Below are 16,000 nucleotides of genomic sequence, written 5' to 3' on the forward strand. Positions count from 1 at the left end.
GGCCAGGGCAGTGGTCAGGGAAGCGGTTCTGGTCAGGGAAGCGGATGGGGCAGTGGTCAGGGCAGCGGTCAGGGAAGCGGTTCTGGTCAGGGCAGCGGTCAGGGAAGCGGTTATGGTCAGGGAAGCAGTCAGGGTAGTGGTTCTGGCCAGGGAAGCGGCCAGGGCCAGGGAAGCAGTCAAGGTAATGGTCGGGGATGTGGTCATTGAAATGGTCATGGGAATTTTGCATAACACTTACTGGAGATCTTTTCAATTCAGTGCTTTATTCATATGGCATGGTTTTTCCCTCTTTGCTCAAACAGTTTAGAAAGATTGTCTCTCCCCCACCTCCACCTCCTCAAATAAAAAGAATTGCTTGATTGAAGAGTTGGTGTTTTAGGTATAATTTGCCTGTTTTCTCGCATAACTGCTTTCTGGCATCGTTTTACTGTACTTTTATGACATATGCAGCCTTGGTGAGCATGAGGCTTTCAAAAACACAAAATCTTACTAAGCCCAAACCTTTGAACAGTATTGTATTTATTTAATATCGATATACATGTTATATTATCGATCTGAATATAATTGTTTTCACTTACAATATACATGTAGTTTTTGAATCTACCATGGTATAGGAAAATGCTAATCATTCAGAACATTATGGTATACATAGTATTAAGGTACCGTACTACAATCTGCTGCCATCATATAGTTGGAAAAATAATACTGTAACCTAAAAATTATTTGACTGTAAAACAAACCTTTTTTTTTCAAAAACTACATGTATATTGTATCTACCATGGTATAGGAAAATGCTAATCGTTCAGAACATTATGGTATACGTAGTATTAAAGACATTTATAATGTCACAAATCAAATAAATTCTGTTCTTTTGAACTTCATTGTAAATCCTGAAAAAGTATCTAATAAGTATATAAGTTGACAACTGTTAAGCAGCACAACTATTCACAACATTGATAAGAAATGCTTCTTGAGCATCAAATCAGCATATTAGAATGATTTCTGAAAATCATGTGAGACTGATAACTGATGATGGGTGCTGAAAATTCAGCTTTGCCATCAAAGAAATAAATTATATAAAATATATTAAAATCTAAAGCAGTTATTTTAAATTGTAACAATTTTTTTTCTGTATTTTTGATCCAATAAATCAAGTCTTAGTGAGCATAAAAGAGACTTCTTTCAAAAACATTAAATCAAGTTGTTGTGAATGTGTATGGGCAGCTGCAAGCATCTGAGAACTCTCTCAACCATGAATCCTTTAAAAGATAAAATGCCACTTTTCTAATGCATTTTTACAGCAGGGTAAATAAAACACCAATGGGCCATGAGACCAAAGCTGTGCAAAAATGAAACTAGGTAATTTGTTTGGATTTACTTGGCTTTCTGCCAAAACTAAAGACATCTGCTTCTAAGAAATGCTAAAAATACAACAGGAAATTAAAACCTCTTCAGGGAGACATAATGAGAGCCAATGAGACCGGGTTAAGTGTTGAGAAAGTAAATTCTTTATTAATAACAGCTTTCAGCAGTGTTTCCAAATGAACAAATTTGGCATGTTGTGCATTCAGAGATGGCTGTGCATTGTTTTGATATGCTCTCTCCATTTTTGAACTGGAGGACTGCCACAAGCCACAAGTTTTTTCAAAAGTGGACTGGGCTCCAGATGAGGCACATCAGGATGGGCTTGGTGGTAATGCTCCAACCTCTCCAGCACTCTTTCCAGGCCCACCATGCTGGCATAGAACATGGGCCCACCTCCATGCCTTGGAAAGCCATAACCAAACAGATAGATGACATCAATATCCTCGGGTCGGGCAGCTATGCCATCTTCCAGGATACGGAAGCCCTCGTTGGCCAAGGCAAAAAGGCATCTCTCAATTATTTCTTGATCTGAGATATTGCGTGGTTGAATGCCGTACCTGCTCCTGTACATCTCGAGGAGGTTCTGGATAAGTGGGTCAGGCTTTGCGTTTGTGCCTCCAGGTTTGTCGTACATGTACCAACCACGACCTGTCTTCTGGCCAAACCTGCCTTGCTCACAGACCATGTCTGGAATGGGACAGTACCTACGCCCTTGGCGCCTGCGTGGGGGATTTTTTGGGTCAACGTCAGGACCGGTCAACCCAGATTCCTTCCGGACTCTCCAACCAACATCAAGGCCTGCAAGATCAGACATCCTAAAGACTCCCATCGCAAAACCAAAGTCCTCCAGAGCCTTGTCGATTTGTTCAGGTGTGGCTCCCTCCTCCAGCAGGAAGGTGGCTTGATCCAGGTAAGGCTTTAGCATGCGGTTTCCAACAAAACCAGGGCAGTTTCCAACAGCGACACTTACTTTTCCCATCCTCTTCCCAAGGATCATTGCTGTAGCGATGGTTTCACTTGAGGAACGAGGCCCGCAGACAACTTCTAGGAGCTTCATGACATGTGCAGGTGAGAAGAAGTGCATCCCAACCACCAGGTGCGGTCTGTCCGTCACACCAGCCAGCGCATCCACATCCAGACCAGAGGTGTTGGTGCAGAGTAGAGTGGCTGGTCTACAAACCTTGGACAATTCTTGGAAAACACGCTTCTTAAGTGCCATGTCTTCAAAGACGGCTTCAATAACAAGGTCCACATCCTTCAGGTCCTGTAAGCTGAGGGTGAATTTGAGGAGATTGAGAGAGGCACTCACTCCCCGTCTTTTGGCATCTCTCTCCAGCATGCCAATCACCATCTGCTTGCCAGTCTCCAAGAGTTTCTTTTCTGACTCTACAGCAATGACAGAAATTCCCACACGTGCCAGAGACACAACAATGCCTCTCCCCATAGTGCCCAGACCTAAAAGGGTGACAAATTGGCGGTCAGTACAGAGTAAAACAAAACCGCCAATTTAAAATAACATAGGCACAATTAGCCTTGTTAATTGGCAGATGGTGAAACTGAGCAGAGCACAAAACTGTGCCAGAATTCTATGCATGATGGTTTGCACAGTGCCAGCATCCTTACTCTGTGATAAGCGAACATCTTTGCTTGTCTCAAACTTCAAACCAACAGACGTTTTCAACACTGCTGAAAGTCAACATTAGCACACTAACTACTGATAACTGTGCATAAAGCTGTCCAAGATGAAAATGCTGAACAGAAATAAGAAAATGGGGGGGTTTAAATTTAACTATTTTTTAAAAATTTACTATTTAGCAATGGTTTCAATTAACAGGGGGCACACTGATCAAATGTATGCTTTAAAGTTCCTTTGGGTTAAATAAATGTAAAAATGTAAAAGATATTTTGAAAAATAAAAAAGTCTGAACATGGTTTTGTCCATATAATGAAAGTCAATGGGTCCAATGTTGTTCCTCAAATTATCTTCTTTTATAGTCAACTGAAGAAAGTAAGTCCTACAAGTTTGGAACATTATGAAGGTGAGAAAATGATGGCAGAAATTTTACATATTTCTGTCTATCCCTCTACAATGCGGTGTTATTTTGTATTTTTATATACTATTATAGTTTTAGTAATATTTTTGATATTTATTTTAAATTTTTATATTTTCATTTTATTTTTTGTTATTTTTTAGTGAATGTGTTTAGTAAATTTGTTATGTATTATTATTATTATTTAAATATTATTTAGGTTTCGTTCACTTATTTATATTAAAGTTTTAGTTTTAGTTTTTTTAATTTCCATTTAGTAATTTAGAAAAAACAACAGTCGGCACACCATAGGCTACAAAACTGCAAAACAATTTAATACTGGACTTCACACAAGGTAACGTTTCGATCTAACAGGCTCTTTGTCAGACAATAAAAAATTATTTCAAACGCCTTTATACTCACAGGTGATTAATCATGAGTCACATGACCTTTTTGGTGCCTATGGTGTGCCGACCTTTGTTTGTTTTTTTTTATTTTATTTATTTTTTGTCGACCACCCAATTTTGAGCATTTTGTGCTGTTGATGTGCGTGCTTTGATTCCGTCTTTCCTCATTTAGTAATTTTAGTGCTTCAACTTATTGCAGTCAGTTGCCAAGGCCAAGTTTTTAATCGAATATTTATATTTTATTTCAGCTTTATTCAAACTAACATTAATGTTTTAATAGTTTTAGTTAACAATAATAATCCTGGTACCATACCCAGGTCTTGTTCATGCACATGAAGACATTCTCTTTTGATACCTATGATGGCTGCACTCCGGATCTCTCTGGGTTTGCTGTTGTTCCATTGCGCTCCACTGGGTAGAGTCCATTTCCCAGCAGTCCTCTGAGCAAAGAAACAGTACTGAAGAGCCCGGGCCTGCCCAGAGTTGAAAAGAGTGGCCATCAGTTCACTCTCCCGCTTTATTCCCTTGCTGTAAGGCATTGTAGCGGCTGCCCGCACCGCCTGAATACAAGCCAAAGGTGCCATCACTCCCCGAGCCTTCTTTTTAACCTGCATGGTGACCGCTTCTAAGAGGCCATCCAGATCTGGAGGGCAGGGTGTGGTCAGCATGCTCACTCTTCGAGAAGACAACGGTTTGGCTGTTAAAGATCCACAAAATATGATGTCAAAATATAATGTGATACACATGTCAATGCTGAGTGGACAGTACTGAACCTTTGACTATTGCATGTTCCCAATTGGCTTACAGATTACAGATTAACAATGGAAAGTTGTAGTGATCCATACATAGTATTACAAAAAAAAAATACAGTACTTAAATTTCATACAGTAATGAAACTGTCAACAGGTTTATCTACCAATATTCCAAAATCCTTTTGGTAATCCATATCACTTCCTAAAATATGTTGAATCAAGTCTGAAAGTGTATAATGATGGCACTCAGCACAGTGTGGCAGACAGTAACACTAGACCTGACTTGAGTCCTATTCTGTCTGGTATACACCCATTCACACTTCCTCATGCATACACCCGCACAACAAACTTTTTCTGAATTGATCAGGTTCTAAAGTTTGACTTCCTGCCTTACTAAAAGGATTATGCAGGGCGGTACTTGATTCAATATAGCTTCTAACTGCATTAGATTCATCTTCCTCTCTGGAATCTGGGTCACACTGATGAGCCTGAAAGGGCCAGCAGAACCAGAAACCAACAGTTTTGTCTGCTTTCTGCACTGTCCTGTTTGAGAAGTTAATATAAAGTATATTGATAGGAATGAGTATTTCGAACAGTTAATTCTCTAAATTTCGTTGCTGCAAATACTGCACGTTTTTCACTAAACTTAATTCACTAACTTCACCCATGATCATGGTGGCATTTTCATTGTACTGTACAATGGCTATGAGTTATCCATTTCGTGTAACACATAAAAGCATAAGGAGTGCTCAGTTTGATGTCTAGTGTGCTGTGCTATACTGCACGATACAGATGTATCTGTGGTTAATCTGTGATGCTTTGGGCAGGACTTGATTCACTAATGCTGTGATTTATTGTGAGTAAGTACTGTAGGGCTGAGTCAGATCCTGATAGGTGCATTTGGCAGATGTTTCTGCGACTGGAAAACAAGATAAATCTCTGTAGCTATGAGAGCCGAGAGCGAGATTCTACAGAAAGTATTTAGGGAGTATGAGTGTGCCACTTTTGATTACTTTTTACATGGTTCCCTGTTAAATAAGTAAAGTAATACAATAAAACAAACACATATCAATCCTGGATCCGCAAGTATTTTTCCCATTCATTGGGACAAGGGATTTTAAACTAATTCTGTAAGTAAAGAGCTACAAGATGCATGACAACATTCCAACATTTGATTTGTGGCAAATAAATAAATAAATAATTGGAAATCAGTAAAAAGACACTCATAACATCTTTTACGAGTAAATTAACAACTCATTTCATGAAGCATTGTGAATTACGTAAATGACTCAAAAGCAATGATACAAAAAGGTATTGACAGTAATTATGAAGCATAAAATAATTTGCAATATATAAAAATATTTGTCATTAAGGCTGCATTTATTTAATAAAAAATACAGTAATATTGTGAAATATTATTACAAATTAAAACAGCTGGTTTCTATTGTAATGTATTTTAAAATGTAATTTATTCATTTGATGGTAAAGCTGAATTTTCAGCAGCTATTACTCCAGTCTTCAGTGTCACAGTGCTCAAGAAGTGTTAATTATTATTATCTTATTATGATGAAAACAGTTGCTGCGGTCCCACTTTATATTAGGTGGCCTTAACTACTATGTACTTAAACAGGGAAAATAAGTACAATGTACATATTGTGTTCATACTGTATTACAAAACACTTTTGCTGCTATTGAGGTGGGATATGGGTAAGGTTAGGCACAGGTTTGGTGGGATGGGTAGGTTTAAGGGTGGGTACAGGTGTAAGGGATGGGTCAACAGTGTAATTATAAATGTACTTACAAAAATTAATTACAGATGTAATTACATGTAGGTATTTTTTTAAATGTAAGTACAATGTAAAAACATGTACAGTATGTACACAATTGTATCAAATGATTAATTTAAAGGTAAGTACATACAGTAGTTGTTAAGGCCACCTAATATAAATTGGGTCCGTTGTGGAAAGTGTGATACTGAACAGAATGTTAAAATAAAAAATCTTAATGACCCCAAACCTTTGAACGGTACTGTGTGCATCAAGGGAGTGAGCGGTCTCTGCTGAGCTCTACTGTTCAACATGATCTATCACATTCATGAGATTTAACTTCCAGGCTAATTCTCAGCCATTCTCTTTTGTCACATTTTGAGGTAGAATCAACCTGTTTACATTCTAAAAGATTTGACAATTTTGAACCATTTACAATAGGTATTTACCATTAGTCAGGCACATTTGGCTGTTTCCACCATACCTGCTCCGCAGTTCCATTTAGTTGACTGTCGTGAGGATTTGGCCGGATTGATCTTCGCTCAGCGTGTGATTACAGTGAGAGCATTAGTTGTGGCCAATCTTTAATCTCTCTCCAGAGCTTATCCTGACTCTAGATGAACCCTGATCTCTCCCTAAGAGTGTCACTCACAACATTCACATTACAAGGGATCTGGCTCCCTCAGTCTCAGCGAGAATTTGTGGCCTGTAGAGTACAACGAACAGCTGCAATTACTGTAGACCGTGAAAAGCTGAATAATTTGACAGAAATATTTCAGAGAGTCCAGCAATCCTTCCAATGATTTAATTGCTCTCATATGATTTTTCATTACTGGAGGAAATGGGGGTCAAGCAGAAGGTGAAGGATTGGCATTCATTTATCAGAAGCTGCAGAGAGAGTCTCTAATCGCTTTTTCAGAACGAGGATGATTCAACACCCTCCAAGCAACAGTATAAACATTAATTTTTTGACTCCACTTGACCAGTTTTTTAAAGACAATCAGCGAGTCTAGTCCCTGAGTAAAATCATTAGCATTTTGCATGTTTTTGAACTGGTTTGAGGTGATATAAAGACCATCTTATCATAATAGGGAATAAAATCCTCAAGAACTTGACCTATTATTATATAAAAAAAAAACATTCATAAAAATGTAGTTTGTTTAAATCGTTCTCCAATGCTCAGAGGGGCATTGAATTAATATTCTAATAATGTTTGTTCCTTTTCACATTCTTGAAAAATAGATCAAAAGAACAGAACGACTCTGAAACTCGTTGACAAGGATATGAAACATTAATTCCATTTGCTGTGACAAAGGATTTATCTGGTACGTCCCCTGACTCTGAAAGCCTGCCAAAGACTCTGCTTCCCTTTACTGTTCAGGATTTTATTATCCGTATTTCTGCTTTGCCAGCTCGTGACATACCTACAGCTCTCAGGGCAAACTCCACAGCCACCTCACAAGCATTCTGCTCTGTGACCTGGTCAACGATGCCCAGCTTCAGAGCCTCCTGTGCAGAGATGTGGCGGCCTGCAATATCAAACAATAATGCTGCTGTAGGTAAAAGGGAAACTGAGCGATGTGGGGTGCTTTACTTGATTATTTTTCTGCTTAATATATTACGATAACGGGTGAGGAAAATCCCATCATAATCATAAAACAACTGAAATCTGATTGCTCATTTGTTAAAGGATTAGTTCGCTTAGAAATGAAAATAAATTACTCATGCTCACAGCGTTTCAATCGTGTATGCTGTTATTTTACCAGAAGAAAACAAACACGATTTTTAAAAAGAATGTTCATGCATGCCCACAAAAAAAAAAAAGAAATATATATATATATATATATATATATATATATATGTGGTCATCATAAAATTTGAAATGTTGTACAGAAAAAAGGCAATAGTGAAAATTCTTTCTATTTGTATTCCACTGAAACAAAAATTCAGAACATATGTTTGGAATGACATAAGGGTGAGTAAATAATGACACAATTTTCATTTTTGGATGAACTATTGCTGTAAGCCCTAAGGCAAATCAATCAAAAACAATATACAATGCTGACACCTAGTGGGAAAAGTTTTATTTATTACTGAAAACACAATGTAGTTATTTATTGCTTTCATTTTTTTTATCATAATGTACCTTATCGGATTAAATTTAGCACTTGCTAATTTGAAAAACTATTTAATTATTTATGAAATCTCTTTTGAATTAGCAGCAATGGCAGTTACAGGACATAAAAAAAAGAATTAGGGGACTGGATCATTTTTGCTTAGCCAATCAGAAACACTCTCCGCATGACATGACTGTGTTTTTTATGGACGGTTGCAGAGAGGGCATGTGGTTGAAGTTAGCAGAGGGGCTGAAATCTGTTGGGGTGAATTGTGGGTGTGCCAGTAGGCTAAGTGTAGGATTTACCAGTGGTGATCAGTTCTAGGGCAGCAGGAATGCCAATGAGCCTGGGAAGACGCTGTGTTCCCCCTGCAGCTGGCAGGATGCCCAAAGTCACCTCTGGAAGTCCAAGACGTGCCTGGAACACATAATACATTATACACTACATACTCAGTGCATAAACCACAAAACAACAACCTTTACCTTCTCTGATAAACTTCAAATATTGATATCAAAGTTCAACCGATTAACTAGGGACATATCAGCACTAGACAGTGTTGCACAATATTGAAGCTAGTTCAGTATGCATGTGCACAAGAATAAACAGCAGGACAAAATGGTTTACCTTAAAGTGTGCAATACGATAATGACAGACTAGGGCTAATTCAAAGCCCCCACCTAGAGCCACCCCCTCTATGGCAGCAACCACAGGTTTCTCTCCAGCCTCTATGGCATCCAGCAAGGGTACCAACGGAGGTCCTCTTAAAGGTCCAGCAAACTCACGGATGTCTGCACCTGCAGAAGAACACATCCTCATTAGATATTATTAGATTGTCTTCTTGAGGCTTGAATACACGATGAGACGTATTGTTCTGCATGAGTTTGTTGGAACAACTTTAAAGTGTGGTTGTGTGTGATCCTGAGTTATATGCCCAGTTTTTCTCTGTAACTATGTACAATGTTGGCAAGTGTTTTAAAGTCTGTTCAGATTTTAAAAGTCATATTCAGCCCTTACATCTCATGCATCTCATTGAAACACTTCATTATAATCTTCAACCTAAAAAAAGCTAATGGAGGATATTTATCTTTAATATTCTAACCTCCACAAAACCTTCCATTCTCTCCGCAGATGACCACTGCCGTGACCTTTGGGTCATTCAGGGCATGATCCATGCTCTTTGCAATGGCATGCCGCACTGCAGAACTAAGGAGAAAGCAGATGTTCATATCACTATTGTTCATAAACTTAGATGGGATTATAACAACGCACTTGAAAAGTGGACATTTGTCTATGTGGACAAGATCATGTGTATAAATCTTAGCATTTATAAAACGTTTAATACAAAGTAGTACATTAGGAAATATAATACTAGAAAAAGCAAGATTGTATGCATTACTGTAGTTTGGTTTATCTTTTTTTTTTTTTAAACAGAAGGATAATAATGCATTAAATAAATGCATTATGTTTTAGGAATAAGCAGGTTTTCACTCACCTTAAGGCATTGACTGGTGGGTTGGTAAGAGTGATCAGAGCAACTGATCGTTTAACAAGTTCATATCGTGCCATTTTGTTGAGTTGAACGGTGTTGTTCTGTTCAAGAAATGCGGGACTTTGGAACACCAGCAAACTCTGTGCGTCAGTGCAATCACACCCACTCCTTTATTATTTGAGCTTGTGTCTTTGAGTGAGGACGTCGCACGTCCTACGTGTCTTCCATGAAAATTGACTTTCACTAAGAGTATAAAACATTGCTTTGCCAAAAAAAGCTAAAGTCACTCAAATAACATCTGGTCGCCGCAGGAGAGACAGCGCTTCCATTCCCGGAAGCGAATTTACAAATTCTACTATGGTCAAGGACGGACTCGTGAATATTAATGAAGTAACGTGAGGTTCACCCAGACAGTAGTCTCTTTATCCGATTTGGTGAAAGACAAATGTCATTTACGATTTTTAGATTGGCAAAAATTTAAAACGAGCACACTAAATATAATTTTGAGTGGAATTGTTTATTTCTGAGGTATTTTATCTTTTCATTTCATAAATGACTTTAAACAATACTGTAGTAGGCTTTTAGGGAATGGAATATTGTTAATAGTTAAATATACTATTTGACTTTTTCTGGTTCTGTTTTATTATACTCTGGCCAAATGTTGATAATTTTCTGTTTAGTAAACTGGCAAATCAACCGAGGGTCTAGCTTATGAATATTAAACAGATCACGTGGCCAGGCACGTCAAGAATACTACCAATCAGCGGCTTTGTACGGCAGCATATATTAATTAATATTAATTAATTTTTCCGTCTCTTACGTAGGATTCGTAATTTGCGGAAGTGGATTGGACATGCAGTACCTGCGCCCTCTAGTTACTCCGTCATGCGTTCGCTTGTTGGTCTGATCGCTGTAATATTGACGGCTACTTTTTACCTTTATTTACTGTCCACTTATCTCCCCCCTGGACCTCAGCTGCCTAAGCAAGAGCATGAAGGAGAGACGAGAAAATCTAATGATGAGGAGGACAACCCAAGTGAAATGGAGACTTCAGCCTCCAGGTGTGCTTCTCTGGCATGTGTGATAATGACCACCGTCTGTCTTTTGCTATATGCAGCTCTCAGAGCTGATTTTTCAGTCTTATACAAAACATTTTGAGGATGTATAGCTTGCAAAGTGTGAAAAACGTAAGTATGAAGCATTTCCAAAATGGATGCTCTCTCTCTTGTCCTTGTCTCCAGCTGTCATTTGTCCTTTGGCAGTGAAATTAGATCTGTTGTTGCTACCACGTTTATTCTTGAACATCCCTACCTTCTATTCATATTAGAGAAGCTCGGTCTTTTAAATTATTTTATATTAAAAGTTTAATATCAGCGTTGTAGGTTTAAACCTCGCAAAAGAGTGATTCTTGAACTATCACCATAGTGTCATTGAACCAGATGCATAATCCCGAGAGATACTGTCCCTGCAAGTTTACTAATGTCCACCCTGTCATATGACTTTATTTTGGTCCAGGTTGAAGTTCCCATCAGACCTGGATGAGCTGAAAGAGATGGCAGAGCTGTTGCAGTTTTATAAGACAGAGCACACAGGATATGTGTTGTTACTCTTCTGCAGTGCCTACCTCTACAAGCAGGCTTTTGCTATACCCGGTTCCTCTTTCTTAGTAAGTGGAGTATATAAGCATTACACTTAAATGCAGGTCAACTGCTTGAAACAGTGGTCAGACTATTTATTTCTTCTTAAAATTGTGACCTTTTCCTCATTTAGGTTCACAAATATACATGCAAGGTTTCAACACTTAGTTTTGAAAAGGCTGTACACATTTTGATGACTATGATCATGTTGACCCCCCAAATGGTTTCCATGTGATTCACTAAAAATCAAATCTTGTGAAACACTATTTGTTTTCAGTTGTTACTAGGCTGTTGCGGAACTGAAAAGAAGTGTGAGAAATCTAACTTCCCCCTAAAAGGGTTTGAGAGCCAGACATGACATAAAAGGAAGAGGCTGTTTACCAATACATCTCTTCCATCTATATTTGACCCTCTAACACACTAGCACTCTCTATTCAATTTCTATTCTATCTGCTTTCTTGTTATAAAAAAAAATATTGACCCAGAAAAATTTTTTCACAGCACTTAGCCTCCATGTTGTTGCTCTTTTGTTGGTTTGATTGCTTCTATTGTCCTCATTTGTAAGTCGTTTTAGATAAAAGCGGAATGATTAAATGTAAATGTACAACATACACAAATAATGTTAGATACTATTTATACTTAGTTGTATTTAGTTGCACCTCAGTGTGCGACCAGTCACTAAAAATGTATATATTTTATCAATGCAGGTGGATTTGTACAAAAAATACATGGGTCAAATTGACCCCTAACACAAAGGAAAGAACTGTTCATAATTTCTCATGTTTTTTTAGTTTCTAACAAGCTGCACTAGAGGTTTTATGTATTTCGTAGTGTTGGCAAATGACATCAAAACCAATGGAGGTCAATTTGACAAATGGCATATGCATATTAGCAAGAGCATTATGTACAACATGCACCTTTATTTACTTTGATCTTACGACTTTTTTTTCCCCCACAGAACATCTTGGCTGGGGCCTTGTTTGGGACGTGGTATGGTCTTCTCCTCGCCTGTGTCCTCACCACAGTGGGCGCCACTCTCTGTTTCCTCCTGTCCCAGGCGTTCGGCAAACAGCACATTGTGAGACTCTTCCCTGACAAAGTGGCCATGCTGCAAAAGAAGGTACATCAAGTTAAGATGTCTGAAAGTACAACATACAAAGTATCATTGCTTGATTTTGTTCAAAACTTTCCTAATTTTTACTTTTTTTCCCAGGTTGAGGAAAACAGAAGTAGCTTGTTCTTTTTCCTGCTGTTCCTGAGATTCTTTCCCATGAGTCCAAACTGGTTCTTAAACATGACCTCACCAATACTGAATATTCCTGTCACTCTTTTCTTCATGGCTGTCTTCATTGGTAAACACAGTTAAATGACAGTAGATGATATTTCAGAACATTTCCCTTAATATTTGTAGAACTGATTTAAAACATCTGTATTTTCTTTCAGGCCTGATGCCGTACAACTTCATCTGCGTCCAGACGGGATCAATGCTGTCTCATATCTCTTCTCTGGACGACTTGTTCTCCTGGAGTGTGGTGTTGAAACTACTGTTTATTGCCTGTGTTGCTCTGCTGCCTGGAGCTCTGATCCGTAAATACAGCACTCAACATCTCCATCTGGATTGCCTTGAAACAAATGGACTCACTCAAGACAAGAAGAACAGATAAGGAACAGTGTGGAGTCAGTCATTCAGTCCACCTTGGCTGCTTTGTGGGTGGCTACTATTTGTATTTAAAGTGACTTTTAAGAGCTCTAAAATCTTTTTTGTGGCCTCGCATTTTTAAAAATGGAAATGTAATTTTTACATACTCTTTACTTGGAAGACTGCTATGGCTTTACTGGCATGGGTTGTGATGCAAGTAAGAAAAAGGGACTTTTTTTGGAATATCTATATTTATATATACTGTTGGTGGTCTTGAATTCTGAATCCTGCCTTTATGTACAAATCACAGAATTATTCATCTATCGGTTTTTTACTTACTATACATATATTCCAGTGCACATCAGCTGTCCATAACAGACTTTTGTGGTTTAAAAGATGTGGAATCGTGCAGCAAAGTATAGACATTTGAGGTATTTAATACCATTCTTCTGTATTTACAGACTGTAATAACATGGATATTGTGGATTTTGGTTGTGGGTTACCGTCTTTGAAGTCACACATCAGCCTTAAAAGTGACCTACCTCACTGAAGTGAAATATTTAATATTTTTACTTTCTTGGAGTACTTGTAAATATAAAAATGGAACATCAAGCTGTAAATATTCACTGTGGGTTTTTGTTTCTTTATGGGGACGGAGGCAGTATGTGAAGTCCTGCCTGGTAACTCAACAGCCATCCAACTTAATAATGTTGAAATGGTGAATTAAAGCAAATCCTTTTCTATGTATCAGTGGCATTAGCAATGCTGGGAGCAGAATGCAGTATTTTTATTCACCGAACACCCACATCATGTGAGTAAAGCTGTTTACGATGTGATCAATCATCTGATAATAAACTCGTTCCATTAGCTTCTTTAAGAACATTTTATCACATCTGCATGCTGTTCATTTCAAGTCGGTGTTCATATGCACAGTTGATGAATGTTATGAATGCAGGTTTTTTAATTAAAGGAAAAAATGCCATCACATTATGATTAGTGCAATTGTCTGACCAGGGAACAATGTCCTGTGTTTAGCAGGGAATTTAGCTCTAAAATCGCTCCCTATACCTTTGCTAGGGCTGCACAGTTTTAGTTAAGAATCTAATTGTAATTTTTCTGATCATTTTGACTTAAAAAATTGTGTTTGTTTGTAGGGCTGCACAATTTTGATAATATATCAGTATGGATAGAAAAATATAATAACAGTAGTAATAATAATTATTTAAAAATATAAAAATTCCAAAAAAATACTAAAAATACATTTTAAGCAATACTGCTTATTACTAAAAAAATATTTAATTGTTAAAGTATTTAAGAAAAAAAATTATAATTTTATTTTAGATTATAACTGTAAAATAACAATACTAATATTTATGGCGATAATATAAATATTATTGCGATTTAGGTTTTGATTAATTGTGCAACTCTCTATAGTGCACTATTCGAGGGGACAACCTTTTGTAGTGGTGTCCGAAAACAGTGGACATTGAGTGCACTTATTCAATCCCATAATGCACCTCCATAACGAGTGTACTACTGATGTACACACAACAGCTAGCTGCTAAAGAATACCTTAACACATTAACAACAAGATGAACTTCAGACATGAGAATTTTATAAAGAATTTTTATTGCTCAAATCCATGTTGATCAGCAGTACAGTTCACCTACATTTCAAAACAACATGGTTGCTGCTTCACATCGCTCAAAATGAACTAACGTGAGAAGCTAGAGAGCTGCGTAGGAATGGATCTGCCGTGGTAAAGGCGCAAAGAAGTTTTCACAGCCTATGATTTGCATTGAATTCTCATGCATCGCTCTGATTTCCTGCTCTCATCCCGAGTTAAACACGACTAGAACGGTGCCGTCGTACTGTGAGCAACTATAGCTGTGCCTGTGGTCTATTCTAATATAAAAAAATAAACAGAGAACAGCCCCTACCTTAAGTCTCCATTCACCCTAAAAGCTTTAGGGCCCAAAGAAGACCACGATGAGATTTCATGCCAACACTACAAACAACAGCTATCCTAAACTGACCTGATTCGTTCGACTAATATTAGCTATGACTTTTGGCCTAAAGTTAATGCAAAGACCTCAATTATTCCTAGCGTTACATTACAGGATATCATAATGGATAGCGAGACAGCTTAATTACCAGACTACAGAGACAATATAACAGTGTGATGTTAGTTAATGCACGTATCGACTAATGCTTCCGTAAAGTTAAATACTGATGCACGACTGATGAAGCCTCGAAATACAAACTCTTAAAAAAAGTTAAGAACCACTGTAGAACATTAGATAGGTGTCTATCGACAGCGTGGCGCGTGTTACAGTTACAATAACAGTTAAAAGTGATCTGAGTTATCATACTGCTACACAACCTGAACTCCATCAATGAGCAAACACCTGAGATTAAGCAGAAAGTCTATCATTCAGGGGAAATGACGGCCTCGTCTAGCTACAAGCCTTCACAGAGTCAAGAACCATAAGAATCGTATTCAGCTTCTTGAGTGAAAAATTGCGAGAAATCCACAAACTGACCTAATCTAGCAGAAGCCGCTAACCTTTACTAATAGAAACACCTTCAGCACCTGATGTCTGTGCTACTCTTTGCGGATAAGTGTGGACGAGTTGCTTCAGTAGATAAAAAACGATTTACACAGGTCTACAGTAACACGCCCCTATCGAAAACGGTCAAAGGTTAGAACTAAAACTATGGAGTGGGACAGCTTGCAGTTCAGTCCACAGACAAATTGTGTGAATTACTGTATGAAAGCAAACCAGTCATCCCAAGTG

At 37.9% G+C, this 16,000-nt stretch overlaps 3 protein-coding genes across 3 annotated transcripts in view; 1 reads left to right on the plus strand and 2 right to left on the minus strand.

The window, feature by feature from the left end:
• The window catches only part of LOC107749890 (keratinocyte proline-rich protein-like), a 5,146-nt gene extending 4,930 nt beyond the window's left edge, over nucleotides 1-216 (minus strand). Inside the window, exons 1-2 of the mRNA XM_016565114.1 lie at nucleotides 148-216; nucleotides 1-82 (exon numbers count right to left, since the gene is read on the minus strand). Of these exons, the coding sequence (XP_016420600.1) occupies nucleotides 1-82; nucleotides 148-216 (151 nt within the window). The remainder of the gene's footprint in view (nucleotides 83-147) is intronic.
• A 1,269-nt stretch (nucleotides 217-1,485) lies between these two features.
• On the minus strand, nucleotides 1,486-10,283 carry ehhadh (enoyl-CoA, hydratase/3-hydroxyacyl CoA dehydrogenase). Its single transcript, XM_016565095.1, has 7 exons — nucleotides 9,930-10,283; nucleotides 9,537-9,640; nucleotides 9,062-9,231; nucleotides 8,743-8,854; nucleotides 7,745-7,849; nucleotides 4,158-4,499; nucleotides 1,486-2,820 (listed from the first exon to the last, which is right to left on the minus strand). Exons 1-7 carry the CDS (start codon nucleotides 10,001-10,003, stop codon nucleotides 1,568-1,570), a joined length of 2,160 nt encoding a protein of 719 aa, XP_016420581.1. The 5' UTR covers nucleotides 10,004-10,283; the 3' UTR covers nucleotides 1,486-1,567.
• Nucleotides 10,284-10,759: 476 nt separating this feature from the next.
• tmem41aa (transmembrane protein 41aa) lies at nucleotides 10,760-13,471 on the plus strand. The gene is made up of 5 exons (XM_016565096.1): nucleotides 10,760-10,987; nucleotides 11,442-11,592; nucleotides 12,522-12,683; nucleotides 12,777-12,915; nucleotides 13,007-13,471. Exons 1-5 carry the CDS (start codon nucleotides 10,812-10,814, stop codon nucleotides 13,225-13,227), a joined length of 849 nt encoding a protein of 282 aa, XP_016420582.1. The 5' UTR covers nucleotides 10,760-10,811; the 3' UTR covers nucleotides 13,228-13,471.
• Nucleotides 13,472-16,000: the final 2,529 nt, after the last annotated feature.

Source organism: Sinocyclocheilus rhinocerous, unplaced genomic scaffold (genome assembly GCF_001515625.1).
Source record: "Sinocyclocheilus rhinocerous isolate Xijiao unplaced genomic scaffold, SAMN03320098_v1.1 scaffold1473, whole genome shotgun sequence".
Taxonomy (NCBI): domain Eukaryota; kingdom Metazoa; phylum Chordata; class Actinopteri; order Cypriniformes; family Cyprinidae; genus Sinocyclocheilus; species Sinocyclocheilus rhinocerous.